This window comes from Erpetoichthys calabaricus, chromosome 5 (genome assembly GCF_900747795.2).
Source record: "Erpetoichthys calabaricus chromosome 5, fErpCal1.3, whole genome shotgun sequence".
NCBI classification, from domain to species: domain Eukaryota; kingdom Metazoa; phylum Chordata; class Cladistia; order Polypteriformes; family Polypteridae; genus Erpetoichthys; species Erpetoichthys calabaricus.
The window spans coordinates 175,858,023-175,883,697 of record NC_041398.2 but is presented as its reverse complement, the minus strand read 5'-3'; the positions used below and the strand labels follow the sequence as shown (position 1 = coordinate 175,883,697).

The 25,675-nt window shown below is 38.2% G+C and overlaps 1 protein-coding gene across 1 annotated transcript in view; it reads right to left on the bottom strand.

The window, feature by feature from the left end:
• The window catches only part of LOC114652066 (zeta-sarcoglycan), a 595,628-nt gene that overhangs the window by 69,178 nt on the left and 500,775 nt on the right, over positions 1-25,675 (bottom strand). The window contains exon 5 of the mRNA XM_028802246.2: positions 17,081-17,153. Coding sequence (XP_028658079.2) covers positions 17,081-17,153 — 73 coding nt within the window. The remainder of the gene's footprint in view (positions 1-17,080; positions 17,154-25,675) is intronic.

Here is a 25,675-nt window from a genome sequence, read left to right as displayed (position 1 = left end):
AAGTCATCAACCAATTGACTGCTGGGCAACATACTTAAGTTCCAGTCCAAGGGATCACGGGTTCCTGCTGCTAACAAAACTGTGCTGGTGACCACTGATGCTGAAAGATAATCATGGGTCCAGAATCGTAAAGAGTAGTCTGCATGGCATCCAGACCAGAGCCCCATTCATAATATCAAGAGTTTCAGATATTGATATACTTTGCTTTGGGACATTGGATCACAAGACCTGATTATCATATTAAATTGTCACTATAGAAGGAATGTTGTCACAATCTAATATCTGGTTTTCTGAAGCAACATCTTTCAAAGAGGATTTGAACTATGGAGTGATCTCTTATACAGGAGGAAAGGTTAATCACCTGCAGACACAGCAAGACAAATAAATTCTTTTTCATAAGCAACATGTATTTATTGAGTATTTGAAACTATTGTTTAATTAATTGAAATACTGCACAATTATTATGAATTTAAATTGTTTTGGGTTTAACACCAGAATCCCTGAAGCCTCCAGAAAAACTGGTAATCCCAGGCCACCTTAAATTCCTTCGCCCCTTTCCATTAGCATCTTTTGTTTTGTAAATGTGTTGATCAACACAAGCAGCAAGCAGCTTGCTATCCCATCCCCCCACCCCTGCAGTTCAACTTGGGCAAAACATGTTCTCAAGGCTATTTATCTGGGTGTGAGGTGCCTGGAATTGTATAGGGTGAATAATATATCATTATTTGGAACACATGCATTTCATGTGTGTTCCATATCTACAATGATCTATGTAAATGCTGATGACAGTAAATGCGAGGCAAGAAATGTTGAACACATTCCTAAAACATAAACATTTTTCAAACACAGGAAGTTCTGCAGTCTACTTGTGACTTTCGCTGTAGGAAGATAAGTAAATAATTATAGGTAAATAACATTCGTTGTGGCTTTTATATAAGTAACATATAAATGTTTTTCATATAAAGATCATCACAAAACATAATCACAAACAGAACTTTGCACGATACCTTGGTAAGCTCGGCATGCCCTGCTGTTTCGCTGAAGGACATGCATGTCAGATTTACTGGCAGGGTGCAACTGCATTGTTTTTATGTGTGAGTGGACGTTTCTTATGGGGAGGGCTTCTGTTCTCTTTCTCTGATGTAGAACCCTCATCCACATCTGAGTTCACCTCTGTTATAACATGCCTTTATTTGAAAAGAGCAGTGTCAGATCGGGAGGAGCGTGAACATTACTGAGAGAATGAAACTGACTAAAAACAAAAAAAATGCTAACCTTTACAAGTACCATAAATTTACACCGGCTGTTACAAACTCAAATGTATGTTTTTATTCTTTAATAAGAACAATAAGAGCAGCTCACTACTGAAAATGATAATTTTAGGAAGTGCCCAGGATCAAGCCAGTGGCCTCTTGATTATGAGTCAGCAGTTCTTACCCTGCACCACTCAAGTGGTCATGTCAGTGTCGAACCCGTTCTTTTTCTTTGGTTATATTCTTGAATAAAAGCACACTTGTTTCATTATACGTGTACCTTTTATGAAAGTGCTTATTTGATATTTGGACATCAGTCTTGACATATTATACACTTTATGTCAAAATTTTGTCATTAGTACTATAACATGAAAAAAGTTTTTGTTTTAGGTATGTGTTCAACATTTCTTGCCTTGAATTTCCTGTCATCCTACATTTACAAAAATCGTTGTTAACACGGAACACATATGAAATGCATGGGTTCCAAATAACAATATATAATTTACCCTATACAATTCCAGGTACCTCACACGCAAATAAAGACCCTTGATCTGAAAGAACTTTTTGCTTGAGTTGAGCTGCGGCAGTGGGGAGGATGGGATAGCAGGCTGCTTGCTGCTTGTGCTGATCATTTACAAAACAAAAGATGCTAATGGAGAGGTGCAAAGGAATTTAAAGTGGCATGGTATTACGAGGGAAATTTTTAATTGAGAGGAATGTTAGTAGACTTATGGGAAGGTATTACACTATATATATACATATATATATATATATATATATATATATATATATATATATATATATATATATATTGTGGACACACCAAGGCTTGCTCCAGCTCCCTAACAGGTAGGGATACAGACAGATACTGGGTAAAAGTTTAAAACACAAAGAGTCTTTTATTACATGGGAAACTCTTTGAACCAGCATTTCCCACCACCACAGCCACAAGTACAAAAACAATACAGCATACAATTACTCTTCTTTCTTTCTCTCTTGGAGCCTCATGCATAATGGCATGCGTAGAATTCACACTAAAACTTGGCATACGGACAAAAGCGGAAATGTATGTACACACAAAAAAATCCAGATACATAAATCTGTGCGTATGCCAACTTCCATGTTCTTCTGCTCCATAAATCCCGGTCAGCGTGAAAAGTAAAGCATGTGCACGTGCCTGCTGCCACTCCCCGACTCCTCCCAGAATTATGCCTCTTTGAATATGCATATCAATATAAACAGCCCCTTATGTTTTGCTTTCTGTGAAAAGACAATGGCAAAAGCACGGTGAAAAAGAAGAATTTCAGTGAATACCAAGTAGAAGCAAGGAAAAACGTACTATTGGTTGGTTTAAGCAATGATATAAACAACAAAAGGAAGTTGATCGAGTGACAGAGTGGCAGAAAAACTCAAAAGTTCAAGTTCAGAAAGTCACACAGTGCCCGAAATAAATAAGAAGTGATCAGATATCAAAGTTGCCGTGAAATGGCGAGTCGTAGCCCACTGTTTTAGTGTCTTATGGAAACGTATTAGAGTACACAAAAAAGAAAAAAAACTGTGACACAGTGTAAAAAAAGGTTGAAATTTCCACTTTAATCACATAGTTTACTTTGTCATTAAAGTAGAACATCATAAACTTCATTTTAAAATTGTTTAATTGAACAGTTTCTCAAATCCCATTGTAACTAAAGTAGCACATTAAATGCTTCGCATTCTATTTGTTTTTCTATGTACTCTTATGTGTGTGAATCACTACGTGCTTCTTACGCCGACAGGACACAGAAAACATTACATTCATGATGTTACAGCTCTCTGAACAATTTAAATACTAAGATGTATACTTGATATCATTTTCATGATGACAGAAATTAAAGCATGTATAAAACATTCAGACACGTTGCTGCAGTGGTAGTGATGAGCTGGCACCCCTTCCAGAGATTGCTCCTGCTTCCCGCAAGATGCTTGCTGCGCCATGCACAACCCTGAAGAAAATAATTTATTGCAGCAGTACTGTCTCTTTCAAATGTACTAACCCCCGATTCCTGTCCTTCCTTTTCTTTCTCCAAGTAACCAATCTTTAACCAAGTAACCAATCTTTAATAAATGTTAAGCCATCTGTAAGCTTAGAACACTGATTAATCAAAACTTTTAAGGAACATTGAAATATCTTTGTAGTACATGCATACAGTGCGAGACAGGAATAATCCCTGAACGGGGAGCTAACTCATCACTACTGTTGCGCCACAGAGTCCTTGCATATTTAATAATTAACAATATACATTATTTAAAAGGAGTTAAAAATTTATCTGTATAATGTAATATATATATACTTCACTGCATTTCATCTTAAAAATGACATAAAGAGCTCCAAGAAGATAGCGCCTGGAAATGTAAATCAACTTAGAAACCAGTTGTCATCGTCTGTAAATACAGTATGCGCTCTCTTCTATTGAATTGAATTGAATTCCTTTATTGTTATTGTATGGTACAATGAAATTTAATATGTAAATCCTCCATAAACTTATTTTCTTATAAAATGGTAAAATAACAATAACAATAATAATAATAGGATAAAAACAGTGAAAAATATACAATATGAAAGCATAAGTGGCTCAGGTTGCGCAATATTACAACTGTAATGCAAGTTTACACTGAAGCAATTGTACTTATAAGTACAAACAGTTCTACCGGCAGCACTTGATGGACTGATTGAGTGTGATTATAGCTCTTGGGATGAAACTGTTTCTGAACCACGAGGTCCATACAGGAAAGGCTCTGAAGCGTTTGCTGAATAGGAGAGGTTCAAATAGACTGTGCCCATGGCTGAGGCAGCGTATTCTAGAAGCTGTATCCAGATATTTCTCCACGCTCTTGACACAATCTGCCATAGAGCTTTCCGATCAGCTGCTGTACAGCTGTGATTCCACACTCAGAATCACTGGGTTAAAATACTCCAAGTGGTGGACTGAGAGTAACACTGCTACAGTGGCTATAGTATTTGGAATAGTTTGGGCATTCGTGTGCACCATTATATGGTCACAGCTTGATTACAATCAGATGCCTTAAACTAAAAAACAACATGTGGTTAATTTTAGGGTATTTGATAAAGCCACGTCAGTGATGTGAATCTAAAAAATGAAGGATAGCACACAGGAACAGTAGCACTGCTTTGACGCTGGGTGCCGCCAGTTTGCAAAACCGAGCGGAGAACTTGCGTACGAAAGGGATTGAGCTGGCGTGAAAATGTGAGTGGCTTTACGCCAAGTTTAGTTTTTATACATCGCGATGTGTGCGTGGAAACGGGCATACACAACATTTTTGTGTGTACACACCGTTTTTATAGGCGGCCCTTGGTCACTCCCTCCTCTGCTCCTTCTGGCAAGCTTCGTCCACCTTCCACCCAACTATGGCTGTCATCTAGCATTGTGGGGGAGACAGTACCCTAAAGAAGCTGCCTTCCCCCATCCATCCATTTCTTGGGCTTGCTATATATAAAACAAGTGTTTTGGGATTACGGACACTTAGGTCAAAATATTTAAATCTATTAGTAAACAAAGAGATATAGTTTAAACTAGCATGTTGGTGGCAATACTGGACAAATGATTAATATTGTAGTTTCTTGGGCCTAAGTAATGTAGAAAATATCCAAAGTAATAATTGGGCACAACAGAGAAGGAGTGTCTTATGTAAAGAGTTGGTGTTGGTAAATGTGAAGTTTGTGAATTAGGCAGCCTAGCTACTAGCCAATAATCTCAGCTGGTGGTAGAAGATTTTAACCTCAATAAGAAGCTTGGGTACAGCCCTTGCAATTTAAATGTAACCCTTGAAGAGAGCCAGTGACTTGCTTTGAAGGGGATAGTACTGACATTTTCTGATGGGAGGACTGACACCTACTCTCAACAAAATAAATGCTTTAATGCAACAAAGACGGTAACCTAGTTTTAGACCACAGCTGGATGTAAATTGGGGCAGCTTTGTGGATGTGAGCATGAATATGTGAACATGGTTGCTTATACAAGGACTCTATCTGTAGTCATTGTTGCATACATCATTAGCGACATAAGCTACTAACCTCTGAAGTTTTTGATGTAAAATCTTCTGCTGTCTGTGTTGCCACCAATGAATATTCTTATATAGTCTGATCATAGACAAAATAGAAGACTAGGTACATTTTTATGAACTAACACAGTTAATGTTTATTTTATAAGAAAGAAATCAAATAATTTACTTAACACACAGCAAGGAAATGACTTTGATAAAATATCATTATACTTTGAAGTTATGAAGTTAAACAAGAATAATGAGTGGTACAAATGGGTCACTTTTATAGTCAAACATATGGAGTATTATTGATCAAGCCAGGCACTTAAATAGATGTTGCACTTTTGTGATTTTGTCTTCTGTTTTGTTGCCAAGTTTGTCTCTTCACAATTTTCATCCGCCAAACAACTTAACATATTATTGATCAGCAAGCTATGGAAGCAAAATTGCAATCTTGTTTTTTCTCTGATGAAATGGTTGGAGCACTTTCATAGAGGAATTTGTCTCCTTTGATGAAAAAAAAAGATTTTAATATGTTATTGTTTGAGATTGATTTTCTATGTTTTCTGTTATTGATTGTATTACTTTTATCGGATTAATTTAAGCATTAATGATTTGCACTGATTTCTGCTTTTCCACAAATTCACCTAGCCAGGGATCTTTTAGTTTTAGAGCAGAACCTATTTAATATGTTTTAATTGCCTGTGCAATGCAATGGGAAATTATTAGACAGACCATTCTATACACAATACAACTGTCTTATTAAAGATCAGTCATGAATAATTACAGGTATGAAGAAAGCGGTGGAAAAAACATGTTATAAATATGTTAGTATTTTAATTTTGATGTTTTCATTTTGTTTTTGACAGATTCTTTTTTTCTCTTATTTTGATCCTTTATTGTTTTTCATTAATGTGTGTTATCGCAGTGTCAGAACTTTGACTTAAAGAAAGGAAACAGCTTTGTGAGGGAATTGCGTTAAAAGGTTAGTAATGATTACTGTGTACCATATCTGTTTACAACAATGCACTTAAATACTCCTGAAAGAAGGGCCTTAAAAAATCTAGGATATCCTCTACTATATTTGTTCACAAGGACCTCATCCTACCAAACATATTAATTTTACAGTAAGATGTATACAATCCTTAGAGTTGTGCAGAATGAATGGTGAACTGCAAAAGTGAAAAATCTACACACACAAGTATGACTTCAGGAAATATTCAAGAGAAACTTGTCAAACTCCTGAATTTGCAGCTCTCATAAGAAACCAGTCAAAAATGCTGAAGTGCTGGGCAAAAGACTTCTGCCATCTGCTGAACTAACAAAATTCAATCAGCCATAAAGATATGGTGATATTTCAATTAATCATGGCTTTGGCAATCTATCAGCCTTTGCAGAGCTCAGAAAATGAAATGTATTTAAAACATCAAAATTTCTGGATGAAACAACATTCCAGCAGAAATATTTAATTATCTTACTCACCATGGCTCAAGCATTCTACTGTAGATCAATTGATTCTCTCAAGTATGAGAGAATCAAATATGCAAATTTTACTCCTATTAAGTTACTGGAGCCATTCTATGGAAACTCTTGCTCAAATGTGTAGCATTAAACAACTTGTACGCATATATTGGTTATGTATTTTGTGTTTTTTACATATAGATTATGCTTATTATTTATTTATAAATATATGCTTATATTTTTTTCATTTAAAGATAACATGAAAAACCTTAATTTTATTCGCATCCATATTTTCCCATTTATGCAAATCTGTTGACCACATTAGTTCTGACATCATGGAAATAACATTATAAATTCCCGAAGGGTTTACTATGCGCTAGCCATCACTGCATACTCAACATATTGATTCTCTTTAGTATTGTTAGCAAAAGATAGACCTCTTATATCATTGAAAGATGCTGAACAATTAGTTCACGCTTTTGTTTTCAGTCGACTAGATTACTGTAACGCACTCCTCTCAGGACTACCCAAAAAGACATAAATCGATTGCAACAAGTGCAGAATGCAGCTGCTAGAATCCTAACTAGGAAAAGAAAATCTGAGTACATTTCTCCAGTTTTGATGTCACTACACTGGTTACCTGTGTCATTCAGAATTGACTTTAAAATACTGCTTATGGTTTATAAAGCCTTAAATAATCTTGCTCCATCTTATATATCAGAATGTCTGACATCTTATATTCCAAATCGTAACCTTAGATCTTCACATGAGTGTCTGCTTAGAATTCCAAGAACAAAACTTAAAAGAAGTGGTGAGGTGGCCTTCTGCTGTTATGCACCTAAAATGTGGAATAGCCTGCCAATAGGAATTCACCATGCTGATACGGTGGAGCACTTTAAAAAACTGCTAAAAACACATTACTTTAACATGGCTTTCTCATAACTTCATTTTATTTTAATCCTGATGTTCTGCATATTCAACTAATTATCATCACTATTCATGGTGGCTCCAAAATCTAACCCCTAACCCCTACTTTGTCTTCTGTTCTTTTTCCGGTTTTCTGTGGTGTCGACCTGAGCCACCACCACCTAACCAAAGCACCATGATGTCCCCACATTGATGGATTAAATGTCAGAAGTCCATGTGACCGTCATCATCAAGTCCTTCCATGAAAACCCTGAATACAATGAGGACTGATCATTTATGTTAGGTAGAATGCCTAGAGGGGGCTGGGCGGTCTCATGGCCTGGAACCCCTGCAGATTTTTTTTTTCTTTCTCCAGCCTTCTGGAGTTTTTTTTTTTTTGTTTTTTCTGTCCTCCCTGGCCATCGAACCTTCCTTTTATTCTGTGTTAATTAGTGTTCTCTTATTTTAATTCTTACTTTGTTTTTTTATTTTTCTTCATCATGTAAAGCAGGCATGTCAAACACGCGGCCCGCAACAGAAATCTGTGCGGCCCGCATGACCGATCCTAGTTAGCACTAAACTTGTACAAAATGATTACTATCGTTTGTGATTGAATCATTCTGCATCTTCTGCATTACTTATTGACTTTTCTTACTTCTGCCTTCTGACAAAAGCGCGTTTTCCCATGGCATTATGGTACCAGAAACATCATCTGCTAGTATAGCAACGAGCCTTGTCCAAAGTTAATGAGCCGCGACATCGCAACTGAAGTGCTAGGCTGCAGCAGCCTGGCAGCAGGGGCAGCCTTAGGCATGTGCAAACTGTGCAGCTGCACAGGGCCACCACGCCAATATATATTGAATATAAAACAGAAAGACAAAATAATGACACAGCTGACGGCAATGTGGCAGAAAAACATTGTGTTTCTTGTTAATTAGTATGCTGTATTTACTAATATCGCTCGAGTCAGAGCAGTAAGCTATATGTAGTATTATAACGTTCTGCCGTAATGAGAATATCATGGGCTGCCACTTGGTTTTCAAGTTACGGACACACGCATATAGAAGCGTGTCATGAGCACAAGGCGGCTATGCAGTGTCCGCAACGGACAGGCGAAGGTCCACCAATTCTTTCTCTGCCCAGGGCCGCCACAAGCCTAGAGCCGCTACTGGCTGGGCTGCTGAGACTGGCCACTGGGCAGAACTGACCATCACGTATAGTAATAGCTCGCATATTTTCATGTTTTTTTGCTCTAGTTTTATGTAATTTTGTGCTAGTATTGTAACGAACAGTTAGTGCAGACTACAGCTGAAGATCTGAAGTGGACGCGAGAAGTGGGTGAGTTGTTTAACAAATTTTTGTGATTTTGAGTTTGTAAAATTAGTGTAGGTCTGGGGGCTTTTTGCATATCGGCTTATTTTACAATATAAACTGTGAAGTAAACTTAGTAAAGTAAAATTAGATTTTTGGAGGATTTGTTTTCCAACTTGAATTACTCAGCAATGAATTCAGTGAATGTTTTCGTGATTTCAGTTCACACGAACAGGACTTTGCGCTGTTTACGTCACCATACTCTTACAACGTTGAGAATGCGCCTGAGAATATCCAAATGGAATTGATTGAACTGCAGTCAGATTCTATTCTGAAGGCAAAATACAACGAAGTTGGTGTGCCAGGCTTGTATGCTTACCTGCCATCCTCGTATGTGTAGATCCTTAAGTTGGCATCGAGAGTATTGCCTATGTGCGGAAGCACTTACCTTTATGAGCAATTGTTTCCGTTAATGAAAGCTACTAAAACCCCACATCGCTCAAGACTTACCGTCAAGCACCTTTCACCCCTCATAAAAGTTGCAGCTGCACAAGATTTCAAGCCTGATATTGACAAACTGGTTACTTAGAAGAGATGCCAAGTGTCGGGACAAAAGAAATAGATCTCACACTGTAAGACTCCTATATAAGCATTGAATATAATATAATGAATATAATATAGTAATATAAGGACCTAGCTAAGAGACTAAGACTCTAATTGTACGCTGTTGTACGGAGATTTTATGGAAATAAATTGCTTTTCTTTAAACTTTTCAGTATTGGAAAGAAAGCTACAGGAACTTTGTATAATAGTATATGTTACAGTGCGGCCCGCTGATGCACGTATGGCAGTCGAAGCAGCCCACCAATGGTAGTGAGTTTGACATGCCTGATGTAAAGAACTTTGAGCTACATTATTTGTATGAAAATGTGCTATATAAATAAATGTTGTTGTTGTTGTTAGTTTTTTATTAAAGTTCTCCATAGAACTAGGTTTGTTTTGAGGTTTCGTACTTCGTTATGCCTTCAACTTCTGATTAGCGTCTTGCCTTTTGATTCTTGGTTGCCCGTTTAGTTTTGCTCTCCCAGTTTTGAGCCTTTTGCTGTTCCTCACTATGACTTTATGTGATCAAGCATCTCCAGGCTTTATTGATTCTCACAATTATGATTAGATAGTATACTCCACATGTCTATTAACAAAAGACTGTTTCACTTAATACCTAAAGAGAAAATTACAGAATCACAAAGTGGTTTCTATTCAAACTCAAGATTTATTGTAAGCCTTCCAGGTGCTTTAAACCTAGGCAGGCCAAGATTCTTGTAACAACCAAAAAGGAATTATGATTTATTTATTTGTGTCAGAGTCAGAAAGCCAATACTAAGCTCCCAAAAAATAAACTAAATTCAACCCACCCACTCAGAAATTATCCTTATATAAAAATGATTGAATCAAGTGCATTAATTAATTATTGTGCACAAATTATTAAACCCAGAAAAGGTCTGATGTACTTCCCCCACCTAAATACATTCAACTTTAAATGTTTAACTCAGACTCTAACAGAAAACTAATAAGTGAAATATTTACAATATACGTTTAAAATAGATGGGACAATGTATGCAGGAGGAAAATGAAGAATGTCCTTTTTTGTCAAGATAACAATATTTATTTCTATAGCACATTTCTTATACAAAGGATGTAGCTCAAACTGCTTTACATGATAATAATAATAATAATAATAATTTGTTATATTTTTAGCCTTTTTGTACTACTCAAAGCATTTTCATAGTGAGTTTGGAGCCACTTTAACTATACGTAATTTGTTGCATCCACCTGGATGATGCTACAGCAGCCATTTTTGTGCCAGTACGCTCACCACACATGAGCTATTAAGTGGTGAAGTGCTGAAAGAGATAGCTAGTTAGAAACAGGGTTTGATTAGAGGGCCAGAATGACTAGACCATGGAGGGCATTTTGGCCTGGACATCAGGATACACCAGGGATCTTTCATGACCATAGAGAGTCAGGACATCAATTTTACATCTCCTTTGAAGGACAACGCCATTTTTACAGCACAGTGTCCCCTTCACTGCACTAGGGCATTGGGGTCCACTTTCAAACCACAGTGTCCCCTGCTGGCCTCACCAACACTTCTTCCAGCAGCAGCCCAAGCTTCTCCAAGATGGTCTTTTAACTACAGGTGAATAATGAATATGGATAAAATGAAAACAGATAAAGAAATAGTTACCTGCAATATATATATATATATATATATATATATATATATATATATATATACATACATACACAGTGGACCCTTGACTTACGAACTCAATTCGTTCGCAAGGGCTGGTTGTAACTCAAGTTGGTTGTAAGTCAAGACTATTTTTCCCATAAGAAATAATGGAAATGCCCTTAATGTGTTCTGAACTGCCCACAGCAACACTTACTTAACTTTTTTTAATAGACAAGAGTTGTATAATGTGCATAATTTACCAAAAACACCAATATTTTTTCTAATGTACTAACCAAAAAGTTATAAAAAGTGCCTAGCCTACCAGAAACAACAATTTCATACTGTGCTCACCATTTACAGTAAGTTGATATCTTTGGCTTGCAGGAAGGAAGAAGGAGGAGAATGAAATGGAAGGTGGTTATCTTTTCTTTGTAAAATTGTTGAGATGGTGGATTTCAACATACTGTACATATTAGCGAGATCGGTCACACGAACGCCACTCTCATATTTCCACACAATTTCCTTCTTCATTTCAATTGTGATCGCTTTCTTTACCTTCGTTACCTTCTCTTCCTTCCTTAGAAATTATCGAAATAAATTATTTAAATCACTGCACTGACAGAAATTACGTCCACAAACACATGTATCTGGACTCCGACTGACGCTTACAAACGCTCTTGGCTATTTGTTTACAATCGCACAAGTGGACACACGTGACCGCATTCGGGTCGTAACGCAAGATGTTGGTCGTAATTCAAAACAAAAATTTTGGTCGTAAAGCAAGTTGTTCGCATGTCAGGCTGGTCGTATATCAAAGGTCGACTGTATATATATATATATATTTTATACAAGAATAATAAAAATAAATAGTTCACATTTACATAATATAGATATACAATTCAGAGAAGTAGAGTCCTTAAATATAGAATTGTTTTTAAAGTCTCTAAATGACAGTCCAATGATAAGGTCAGCCGACCAAGATGGACAGAAAAAAATCACTAGTTAAGTTGGAAAAAAAAAAGTCTGTAGGGTTTCTAGGCCAAAAGACCACCCAGCCCCTGCTGGTCATTCTACCTACTTAATACTAATAACTAGGAACTAATAACTAACTAATAATACTAACATAATATACTGGATGTTGGTTCCGACCTCTGGTGAAAACAGATCATTGAGCTATGATGATTGTGCTTACACAATCACACTCATGTTGAGAACAAGCAAACACCCTTCAAAGTTACTTGTACAACAAACAGTTTCATGGGTCCAGTAATAAAAAAGATGGAAAACTATGGTGCCAACCCTATTATCTTAATCATTTTTTACAATTTATTCCTCCAAATAAGTTAATAAGTTTATACTTTGGCAGGTCAATCTACAAACTGAACAACAACCACTATCTGATATGTGTGTGCCAAATTCACCACATCTGCCTTATTAGAAAAACTGAATCTTTTAACAAAATGTATATCACCTGAAAAGATAGAATTTTACATAGAGAGACACACTGAATCGATTCTACTGTGCATTGACACCATCTTTTCTCTCATTTTACCTTGTTTTATTCTCATTAGTGTGACAAATATAAGCCATTGTATACAATGCATTAATAATGTTTCTTACATGACCTCAGTGGCTGTTTAGGCCCTCTTCTTGTTTTTTTTAAAGTTGTCATATGTAGAAGCAGTGTTAACATAGATGAAAGATATAGATGTGTGTTGAAATACCAACATTAGACCAAAGAAATCAAACGTACCAAAAATGTAATTACAGCCCTTATGGGATGCACACTTCTGCCATGAACCACCTGATCAGGTGCAACCTGATATAGGGACAGTGGGGGAGTTTAGGTAGAGTAGTACACCGATAACACCAAGATGCTGTCTCCTAAGGCAATCTGATAGAGTCCAGAAACCTCCCATGAAGCAGAGGGTCAAAATATTGCTTTATCTTGAATCTAAGTTTGAGTACGGACAATGAAAGCGTGGCATCACAATCCTTACAGCTTGTTAGGTTTTAAGCAAAGGATGTCCGAAAAATTACCACAAGCATACCTGTTTTGTGTTGGTTATGTGCTTGAAGCCAAAACACTTTTTAATTAGCACTTACACCATTGTGAAGAGGAATTCATGAAATGCTGAATAGTTTACCCAGAACATGAGCTGGGATTCACCTGTTACATACAGATTACTTTTACCCAATTGTGCAATGCTGTCTCATACAAATTGTGCTTAATTCAAGAAGATTCAGACATTGATCCAAACTACACCCCCACCAAATTCCACCACAGTGTGAATCCCACCCCACATTACTTAAATAAATATAGCAACAGTCAGGAGAAGAGGGAGTCCAATGTTTATGCTTCAAGCATAGAATTGCATCTAGGGTTAGACTCTATAGTCATAGCAAGACTCGTGAATAAATGATGGGATATAAGCAAGAAAGTATAATGGACATAACTCTTAAACAGGGCAATTTGCACATTAAGGAACAACACACAAAAATTACTATTACAATCTAAATGCACTGAAAATAAATCACATGTCCATTATTATTGTTTCTTTCACACCTGGTGAAGGCTATACAGCCAAAATGTTATATTTTTATCCTTCCTTTTCAAAAAGGAAATATCCTTTAAAATGTTTCTTTTGCAGATGCATGCTGACACAGCTCTGCACTAGTTGCACATATTTTAAATGCACATTTTGGAACAGTATTTGAAGTTGGAAGATGGTTGTGTACAGATTTTGCCATTCTGCCTGTGGTTTGTTAATTTTCATCATCGACTTCTGCTCTTAAACTCTCAGGATTATCTATAAAATATGAAAATGATAACTGCACCAAAAAGCATGTTTCCCTTGGACTGAAACGCTTTTCTTCAGGTAAGAAAACAGCACATCTTTTTAGTTTCCATAAACATTTTGCAAGGTGTTGGAATAGCTATTATCACTGATGTGTTTTGTTAAATATCAAACACATCAATTTCATACCCATTCCATTTATCCTTATGACATTTGTGACAGATAGGGGCGCTCTCGCTCCCTTGAACCCTCGGACAATACGTCAGACACCGGATAACAGTCCAAATTATGAATTTATTTGAATAATACAGTGCACCAAGCACCCTCCACTCCACAATACTCAATAAACAATAAACAATACTCAATCCTCCACTCCCAGACGCTTAGCCACCCTGCCTCACAACTCAGCTTGTTTGTCTGGGATTTTCCAGAGTCCTTTATAGTCCTTGACCCGGAAGTGCTGCTGAACCCTCAGTCCATGTGACTTCCTAACACTTCCGCGTCAGATCAAAAGCTCTTCTTTTCATCTCGGAAGCACGTCATTTCCTCTGTCCCTGTGACCAGGACATACTTCCGGGTTATAGGGCAAATACAAGTCTCTGAGCCTCCCTGCAGCGTCCCCTTGCGGCCCCCATGGTATCCAGCAGGGCTGTGAAGGAAACCTCTAATATCCATGATGCCCTGCTGGAATTCGGGGCACCTCCATGCTGCCAGAAGGGCTCCATCTAGCAGCATGGGGGTATTGGCCAGGATGAACGGCTGGCCACAGTCCACAGTACAAAAGCGAAGAACCAGAGTTCGAAGCGGCCAGCCCCACGAGGGACATCGTCCTCCAGGAGGAGCTATTGGTCGAGCCTTGGCGATGTCCAGAAAACTCCCGGGAGAACCTTGGGGGAATATTATATAAATAAGAACTGTCATTCCTAGTCCTCCCAGGACAACTTCGCCATACATGGCCCAGTCGGCAGCACTCATAGCACAGCCGCCGTTCTCCTACTGGTCTCCCTCTGCGTGACTGGAAACAGTGTGGGACCTTTTGCTCCGCCCCTTTGTCCATTGAGGAGGGTTCCACCGCCGCAGTTGAGCTCTCAGCTCCCTTCTCTATTATGTCAGGAGACCCCCGTTTCTCATTTGGGATCTCCTTTTTAATCTGGGGTTTTCCCACATTCTGAGTCTCTCTATTAGTCAGAGAGAGACCCTTCCCTGTTTGAACCCCTTTTGATTTATAATTGACCTCGGGCGGCATCTTCAGCCCGGCATCACTCCGGGAGACAGCACTTTTCAGCTGCTCCTGCTCAATCGGTGCTTTCCCCGTCCCTTCTGTCATCACTCCATACTCTCGTGTAGGGCTTGCAGTGATTTGGCACCTGCTACTAATTAATCGCGGGCCCGGTCCACACTGCGTCCCTCTATGATTTACAGTACGGGTCTCACTTACCTGTACCACCGAATTAATTAATACAGGCGGCTCCCGAGAAGATTGCCGCAGGTATTCGTCAAGTCTCTTTATAGGAGCTTCAGCCTCTGCTCCCAAGTCCACGACGATCTTCTGGATTGTCTGCACAACCTGTAAGAAACTGTGCATGGGCTGAAGCAACTTCTCCAGCTCGCGCACGTCCAAAAAGTTATTTAATTCAGCCAGAGGTATGCTCAGTAGATCACTAGCCTTACCCTCCGACTGGGAGCCAATGAGCACGCCCGCTCCTGGCACATGCTCTGACGGGTTCCGCAAGGAAGCCTGGGATTTGAAGTTCTTTTTGGAGGTCCACGGTGCTGCTTTTGGCTGACTGCGATCCGTCTGTCTCAATTTATCGACGGACCGATCAGTCATTTCCCAGACCTCCTTACCTTTTTGTAGGGAGAGCGGTGCTTCGCTCGCCTCCTCCTTCCCCTTCAGGAAAAACCAAGTCCGTCTTTTCCTGGGTTAAGCCACAAGCAGCTGGACACTGACCTTCTCCTTCCCACAATCCTTCGGGGTGGGTCACGTGTCCGTTGCTGGCACCCGACATGCAGAAGTCTTTCTCGCTCGTTGGCTCCATGGTTGTGAGTGCACCACCGTCTTCAGGATTCTCTCCTGCCTCCCGCAGAACCTCCGGATGGACCCCTGGGAGGTATGCACACGGAACAAAATGCGTTATTTTAAATAGGTTTTCAAGTTTGCTCCCGGCACATACCTCATTGCAATTGTCCTCTTCCGGATGCTTCTCCCGAAGCGCGTAGCCGCTCCATGGCTCGTCTTGAGCACAGGTAATGCCGAGCGCTAGACCTCCGCTTGTGTTACCGCTTTCCTTGTTCTTCTTTTTCCCCATGACGGTCTTGGAAAACGGGGTTTGTGGCAATTTCCTGATTTTTCTGCGAGTCTTGACGCTGTCCTCTTGGGGTTCTATGTCCACAGAAATTTTTAGATACAGGTCCTCTGCCAAACCAACAGCCAGAGTATCCTGCCAGCTACGCCATTTGTGACAGATAGGGGCACTCTCGCTCCCTTGAACCCTCAGACAATATGTCAGACACTGGATAAAAGTTAAAATTATGAATTTATTTGAATAATACATTGCACAAAGCACCCTCCACTCCACAATACTCAATAAACAATACTCAATCCTCCACTCCCAGACGCTTAGCCACCCTGCCTCCCAACTCAGCTCGTTTGTCTGGGATTTTCCAGAGTCCTTTATAGTCCTTGACCCGGAAGTGCTGCTGAACCCTCAGTCCATGTGACTTCCTAACACTTCCGCGTCAGATCAAAAGCTCTTCTTTTCATCTCGGAAGCACGTCATTTCCTCTGTCCCTGTGACCAGGACGTACTTCCGGGTTATAGGGCAAATACAAGTCTCTGAGCCTCCCTGCAGCGTCCCCTTGTGGCCCCCATGGCATCCAGCAGGGCTGTGAAGGAAAACTCCAATATCCATGATGCCCTGGTGGAATTTGGGGCACCTCCATCCTGCCGGAAGGGCTCCATCTAGCGGCGTGGGGGTATTGGCCGGGATGAACAGCTGGCCATAGTGCACACATTATAAAGAATTATTTATATAATAATGTTTAACTGTGAATATATATTTGGATATACATCTTACCTCAGATCTTGAAAAGGTTCTGCTCGGATATGAGGAGTCTCCACAGAATGACCAAATACTGCTCCTTCTGTTCCTGAAATATATATATATATACGTCAATAATTAATAAAACTCCATGCTGTAAGGAATGATAATCAAATCACAAAAAAATAAGTACAGTGACTACTGGGTCATTTACATTTTTTAATTTTTCTGAGGTTCTTACCCTCTGGTGGCACTTTACTCAAGGATTCTGTTGGAATACTAAACATTCCCCATGAGTCAGTACTTAAATAAAGCTTGAAGAGATCTGTTTAATTAGCATAATTTCTAACACTGGTGTGGTTGTATGGCCACTACCAAGACCAGAAAATCATATTTAAAATTGTTTATCAATAGAGAAATAAGTCTCTTACAAAGTCAGTCTTCAACTTAAAGAGACACCTATTTTTGTTTAAAAATCATTCCAACAAGTGTAAAATTACAATTGTTTACAGAGCATTAGGAACTAACAATAATTGATTAAGTGAATCAATAAAGTGGAAATTAGAAACTCCTTTTTTTGAAACATGGCATTAGATGGCCATTATTAAAAAAGAAGCCTTAGTGATCAGATTACATTTAACAAATGTAGGGTGAAATCCTGTTGTTTAAAAAGACCCTTAAAGTTAACTTGACAACTGTTTCATTTATCACCTGGGGAATCATTATAAATCTCTTAGACAAAATTTTGAATCCCTCTACAACTCCAGCATCACCCCAATACTTAGCATTTACATAACACTTTCATTTAAAAGTGTAATCTAAACCAACACTTCTGTTGTGTTCTTGAAAGTACTGTAAAGGCTCGTTTATACTTCATGCTCAGAACGCATGTGCATCATGCCTCCCATGCATTCCCATCACTCATTTGACGCGTCCCCTGAGCACATCTTCAGAAATTAACGTGACGCGTGCGCGAGTTGCAGTACCAGCAAAAAGCTAGAGGGCGCAATGTGATAAAAGTCGGAATGTCACATCTAAATGTGACAGAAAGCCGCTTTGAAGATCCTACGGCTTCGATGTTTGATGAATGGTTCGATGTGGTAAAGCAAAATGCCAACATACAAACGCATTTGTGGTGCTTTTATAGTCAAGCATCGCCTATTCCCCAACGTAATGACACTGTGCATTTTAAAAGTATCACATACCATCTTCTGTGTTTTTTTTTTTTTTTTGCACCTTCACAACAGCATCAGAATGTATGGCAACATATTTGAGCCACAGAGAAAAAAATTGAGGGCATGGTGAAAAGGTCTATTTAGTGATTAAAGTGGAAATTTCGGCTTTAATCTTGAAATGTCCACTTTAACCTCGTAGTTTACTTTATCATTAAAGCAGACCATTGTAAACGTCATCTTAAAACTGACCCAGCTGTTAATCGCTATGTGCTTCTGGTGCTTCCTCCTAAACTGACAGCAGCAAATGCTACACAGAACAAATTACATTTATGATATTCCAGCTCTCTGCACATTTAGAATCCATAGATTTATACTTGATATCATTTTCATGATGAAATGCATTAAACTATGTATGTTACATTTTACAAATAAGCCGTTAATTTAAATAATGAATACTGATAAATAATTATACATGCTGTGGTGGCACGGTGGCAGCGCTGCTGCCTCACATGGAGTCATGTCCCTTATGTTCTCTGCCTGGAGTTTGCATGTTTTCCTGGTGGGTTTCCACAGTGTGCTCTGGTTTCCTTCCAAAGACATTAAGTTTTGGGGATTTGGTGACGCTAAAATGACACTAGTGTGTGTATGCTTGTGTTCACCTTGCGATGAGTTTGTGCCCCATCCAGGGATTTTGTTTCTTTCTCACAGCCGATGCTTACTGGAATGGGCACATCCCCGGATTAATGAATGTAATCATTAAACATCCTTTTCAGAGATATTGTGGCAAGGTGTCCTCGGAATTTAATGGATGTTTCAGGCAATTCACAACACAGCGAAGCCAAATATTTTCTCACCATGATGATATCTCGCACTGCCACCTGGGGGAATCTTCCAGATTTACATAAAGTACATGCGCCAAGTATAAACAGTAAAATGCTTACGTAGCAGTAGTGTCCGCTGGAGCATGTATCGCATCACGTGAAGCATAAACCTGGCCTAACTCGACCTATTTTGAAGTCTGTCTGGATTATTTTCAGTTTCTCTCAACTATAGGAAAGATAACACAAATGCTGTTGGGTACGCTGTGATTGTAGTCCCGATATGCATGTCTTTTTTTTAAAACATGTTTAATGGAACATATGATAAAGGCTCAACAAAGCTGTGTTTCAGCCTTTTGTATGCGTGGATTTATCCTGTCTTACTTTTTCTTATTGCAGTTAATGATACCAGTTTTTATTATTCCTTCATGCTCTTTGTATATATGACAACAGTCTTAAAGTCACAAGCCTTGACAAAAATATTGAAGACCATGGGGAAAGTTCCTAAAAAATAAATCCTAGAGTGTTGAAGATTTCTAAAAGCACAGTTGCCTTAATAATTCTTAAGTGAGGGTAGTTTGGAATACAACTGGCAATCAGGTCAAACTGAGCAATCATGTGAGAAGGGCCATAGTTAGATAGGTGACCAAGAGCACAATGGTCACTCTGGCTGAGCTCCACAAAACATCTGTGGAGATGAGAGAAACTTCAGGGCAGTGACTCTAAGCACAAAGCAAAGACAACACAAGAGTGACAGGGACAAGTCTGGGAATGTCCTTTAGTTGCCCAGCCAGAGCCTGGACTTGACTCCCATAGAACATCTTTGGAGACATCTGAAAATAGCTATACACCTACAATCTATATCCAACCTGACAGAGCTTGTGAGGATCTGCAGAGAAGAATGGCAGAAGATTCCTAACTACAGGTGTGTAAATCTTGTCATGTCATTCCTATAAAAGTTCTAGCCTCTAATCAAATGCCAAAAGTGTTTAGATGAAGTGCTGAGTGAAGGTTTAGATATTCACGTCAATGGGATACTTCTTTTTATCTTTCTTTTTTTTAATAAATTTGCAAACATTTCTAAAATCCTATTTTTGTTCTGTCATTCTAAGGTATTAAATGATGAGGCTAAAAATGAATTTAAATTATTTTAGTACAAGGTTGCAACATAGAAAATGTGAAACAATTCCTTTCAGAATTTTTTTGGAGGTGGTTTAAATGGTAAAAGCTGTCAACCAAGCTTAAGTCAGTATGTTCCAAGATGGGTACACTATCCATAGAATACATAGAAATTAACATCATTTTATTGTCACCTATTTCAGCTAACAAAAAAAAATAGGAATGTTCAAAAAAGTTGTTTCTCAGTCAAAGATTTACAGCAGAAAAACCCCACGTGACTCAATGTTACATGCTATTGAATTGAGGTGCCTTTCCTGCAATAATGCAACATTCATTTTTTGCATGGAGAAATAAGTCAAAACTTAAAGAATCACTGTTTCGAGTCTAAATCCAAAACAATCTTTGATACAACCACTGAAGCAGCCATAATAAAACAAAGACAGTAAGTAAAAACAACAAAAAAAGCACAGATAACATGTGGCTTGATACTAAAGCACAGAACAAAATAACAGGACTAAGAATTTAATTTTTTCTTTTTGAAATGATACATTTTCCACATATAATATTACAAAACTGAGAAGTACTAAAAATAGTAAAATCTAAGGAAAACCCATAAAACAAAAAAACAAAAGCACTCCAACAATGGCTGTCCCACTGAAACCACACCCCTGTTAGTGTAGAAAACAGATGAATTAAACTGTACAATCCAAGACAGACCAGAGAATTTCATGACTCAATATCCAACTCCATCCTCTAACGCTGCTAAAAGCGTAAAATGAAAGACTGACCACACCAGCCTATTGCTAACTGTCACAAGCAACCTGTGGCAGCAGATGATATGGAATTAGTTTGAGGCTGAGGGTGTTAAAAGGATACACAAGACAGATTAGACCGGCAGAGGTACAGAAATATGTAGATTTTTGTCCTCAATATGCTAATTAAAAAGAACTCAATTTCTTGGTAAAGAAAAAGTTGTAATTAAAATTATGGTTCAAATAAAAATGTATGCCAAAAATAAAGCAATTCTTTGTTGCATACAGGAAAGAAAAATAAACAAAGTGAAGAAAAAAACTGAAAGCTTTTACCCAAATTTACTCAATCTGCTGGGTTTACTATCTACATTTAAAAACACAAAAAATAACAAAAAAAAAAAACAAAACCAGGGCTCTGTGACAACCCACTCAAAATATACAGCTGCTCCAAAATTTGACTCAAGAGCCTACATTGATTAACATGAGCCTCAGTACACTCGGTATCATCAGCCAACAGCTCAGCCCCCAAGCTCACTCTCACTCAAAGACTGGTGTGCCTTGCCTTCTTTCACTCTGTTACTAATTGATCAACCCCATTTTTTTCTTCTTCTTCTTTTTCTTCTTCTAGTGTTTTATAGTGATTGGCAAACCAACATAAGGTGCAATACTACAACCTACTGAGCTGCAGTGTACAGGAAGATTCAGGAAAAGAAAAAAAAAGAACTCATGTTATTGTAAAGGAGAAGTCAAATAGACATGCATGTGTTCCGTAATGACAAGTCCATTTAAAACACTCTCCAGACACTTGTGTAACTCTAAACTCCTTCACCTTAGCAATAAACTTACAGTCAAATAACACACACTGCACAGTCTCATGCTTAATACAACTTCTGCTATAACCTGTCTCATGTTTATTCATTTTAAGTAATGTGTTATTTGATCCCAAATGTCCAATTCTAAGTGGTGTCAGTATTCTTTTTCCTTTTTATTATTACCACCCAGTCACTGATTTCTCACTTCCTTTTGGATGTTAAACAGGTGTCTTCCTTTTTTCCCTTCATTTCAGTAATTCTGCCAGATATTCCTAAGGGATATCTTAATCATCTGTTTTGCCTGTCCTTTTTGTAAAGGCACTGCTACATCAATGATCTTACTCCTCAGAGAGTGTTTTCCCAGAAGATCAGCAATCTCATTTCCCTCTGCCTCTACATAAGCTGCAAACCATAATGCAAACCATAAACCAAATGCACACATACACCCCAACACTGCAGTTTCTACAATTGCTGCCCAACGTCCAATAAAATATCTGGCTGTACTTCTGATCTACCAAATTTTAAACTGCTCAGAGCTGACAATGAATCTGAACATATTGACACTAAATCAGGGTGTACATCTTCAGCCCAACCTAAACTTAAAAAATAGCAATTAGTTCTGTTGTAAAAACTGATATGTTAACAGACTAACTTTTCTTAATATAATTCTGAAATAATAACATATATATACTGTATATATACACTGAAGCTCCAGTACTCCCAAAATTCAGTTTTTGAACCATCCATAAATATTTGAAGACACCCATAATATTTAACTTGCATATACTTATTAAGTACTGTAGCCATATACATCACATACCCTCAGACTCCTTAAGTAGTGTTTGCTGACTAAGATCTACATAAGGCATTAGTAAAAGCCAAGGGGGGTAACATAAAGAGGTATACTAGCACCAAACTCTAGATGTGATATTTTAATATCCTGAGACCATTCATTATGATCCACAAAATCTTTCAGCATTAAACTGGCTGGATGATTATCCTCATGTCCCTTTAATTTAGACCAGTACACTAGAGCTAACTGCTTTCTTTGTAATTTCAATAGCCTTTCACACATTTCTCCTTGTATTGCTGAATTTGGGGAGGACTTAAATTCGCCACCACAACAAACATGGAGGAAAATTATCATCATGAGTACCACATCAGACTTGTCAAATTTTCTAAAGAGTGCTTATCCTCCATTACAGAACATTTTGTATTTTTTATATTTTTCCAGTGGGATAAAAACACAGCATGAATCCATTAATACATGTTACAATATTATGAACATGTTATAAATACTATCATGACTTGCATCAAAAATGATAGCTGACTTTCTTTCTATTCCTTACTTGGCTGGTGGTTTACAAGCTGTTCTTAGTCCTAAAGCACGGGAACATTCCAAAGAAAACAAAGAGAATCATTAGAAAGGTTCATGGCAAAGCATTTACTGAGAGTGAAATACACGCAGCACATAAGTTTGAACCGCATATGGTAATGATTGGAATTTCTGAAGGCAAAAGTGGTGTTATTTAAAAATCAGGTCCCAATCAGGAGGGGTAGACAGTGACTTGAAGGCGGCCTTGTTTAAAAAGCCGCAAGCTGCACTGATGGACAGAGAATGAAAAAAGGGGATAAGAGAAAAACAGAAGACCACAAGACCTGATAACAGACTGAACTTGGAGATAAAAGAAAAAAGAGGAGAATGGAAGAGAAAATGTAGACCTCAGTGATTGAAATGTTTTGAGCCCTGAGCCATCAAAAATATCATGAAGTGTAATGATGCCTGCTATGGGGAGAATGATGTTATTAAAAATGGGGGTATGTGAATGCAGACTTGGAAATGGACCTACATGTTCATCTACTACTGGGACACAATTTAAAAGATAAAAATACTTATGTGGGTAGAAGTGATAGTATTGGTAAGGCTCTTATACAACCTTATTTGGGCCATCCTTGGACTTATTATCCAGTATACTGAAGTAGGAACAATACATGAGAGAAAGACAGAGTGATTACTAGTATTACGGTGGATTGCTAGTATAAAAGAGAGCTAAACTGCTCTCCTTGCTGCGTGGCTCATTTAACAAAACAGGAGGCAGTCCTTCAACTACATCAGCAGGTACTGCTGGGAGAGCCATAGTTTGCTGCTTTATATTTTTTCTCCAAAACCCATAAGTAAAATTCTAATGGAAAACTGGAGAGAAGAGAGGTCAAGCATGTGGCCTAAAAGAACGAAAGAAAGCTAATAAAGGTAGCAGAAAACAAAAACAGGAGTGTAGGTATGGAGTTGGGTGAGTGCATTGGTCGGCACTGCAGTGGAATGGCACTCTGCAGATTACTGCTTTGTGGCCAATACAGCCAGAATGGGCTCCAGACCCCAGTGGCTGTGCATTTGATTGAGCAGGTTTAAGAATGCTCCTTTATGTTATTTTATCCCTTATAGTAGTGGCTAAAAGGGTGCCCAGAACCTGCAAAAGCAAGCTTGTATAAAACAGAAGGATTTTTGACGTTGTGTCATTTTTGCATTTCCTTCAACAAAAGTATCTTCTATCAAATATAGCTTTTATGTTTGTGTCCATGAGAGTGACAATCAAGGAAGAAGACCGTTGGTAGACATTTATTTCAATATTTTTATCAGTATAACACAATCAACTTATTACAGCATTGTATCAAATTATAATCACTGGCAACATGACAGTTTAACAGTAGAATCCCTGAAGCCTACAAAAAAAATAATAATCCCGTGCCACCTTAAATTCCTTTGCACCTCCTCATCAGCATCTTTGTCTTGCAAATGTGCTGATTGGCACTGGCAGCAGGCAGCCTGCTCTCTCTTCCCCCCATTGATGCAGCTGAAGTCAACTCAGATCGTTATTTGGGATACATACTTTTCATGTGTGTTACATGTCTAGAACAATCTAGGTAAATGTAGGATGACAGGAAATGTAGGCAAGAAATGTTAAACACATAACTAAAACAGAAAATTTTTCATCTTACTGTAATAATGATGAAATGCTGAAGTGAAGTGTGTAATGTGTGAAGACTGAAGTCCAAATATCAAATAAACACTTTCACAAAAGTTATAACAAAACAAGTGTGCTTTTATTCAAGAATATATCCAAAGAAAAAAATATCATTCCATTTACATGTTGCTGTCAATGAGTAAAAACTCAAGCCCAAATATCAGCTGACATGCCTGTTTGGCTGGTGCAGAGGTAAGAACTGCTGTCTTGTAATCAAGAGGTTGTGAGTTCGAGTCTGGAGTATTACTATTTTGAGTAGTGAGCTACTGTTATATAATAAAAACATACATTTGATTTGAGTCTGTAACACCTGGTGTAAAATTTGCTACCTGTAAAAGATATCGCTGAAGGGATATAAGCAGACACACAAATGCTGGTGGATCGTTTCTTCTTTTTATTCAGTTTTATTCTTGACTAAAAACACACTTCTTTCTTTATACCTTTGTGAATGTGTTTATTTTATATTCCAGTAACCACTTGAATGACATTAAATCTGTTTTGGCTTCTCTCACACATGCACACACATATCCATGCATGAAAACGTCATTATTAGAAAACGCTATGTCAATTGAACATGAGTTGTCATTTGAACTTGGTGTTTTTTTTCTGATCTTGTATAAACTCCCCGTTATGGTGCATGGTACTGAGAATGCAGACAGACTTCTTCTTTTTGGGCACATACACTGTCAGCATGACACTTCCAGATCTAAACACTAGTGTGGAGAATTGCTTGAGTACTGAAATGACTTTACCTGAAGGTGGAAGTCCCACTTTATTTATAGTGCCAAGCAGAGTTGTGTTGCAGTGCAGCAGTCTATTAGACAGCGAAAGCGATGTGAAAAAGTTTTCTGTTGTTATGGTTCTGCTTTGTATAGAAACGGCTCGATAAGCTTTATGAGCACAGTCTCGCAAAGTCTTTCTCCCATGGGACG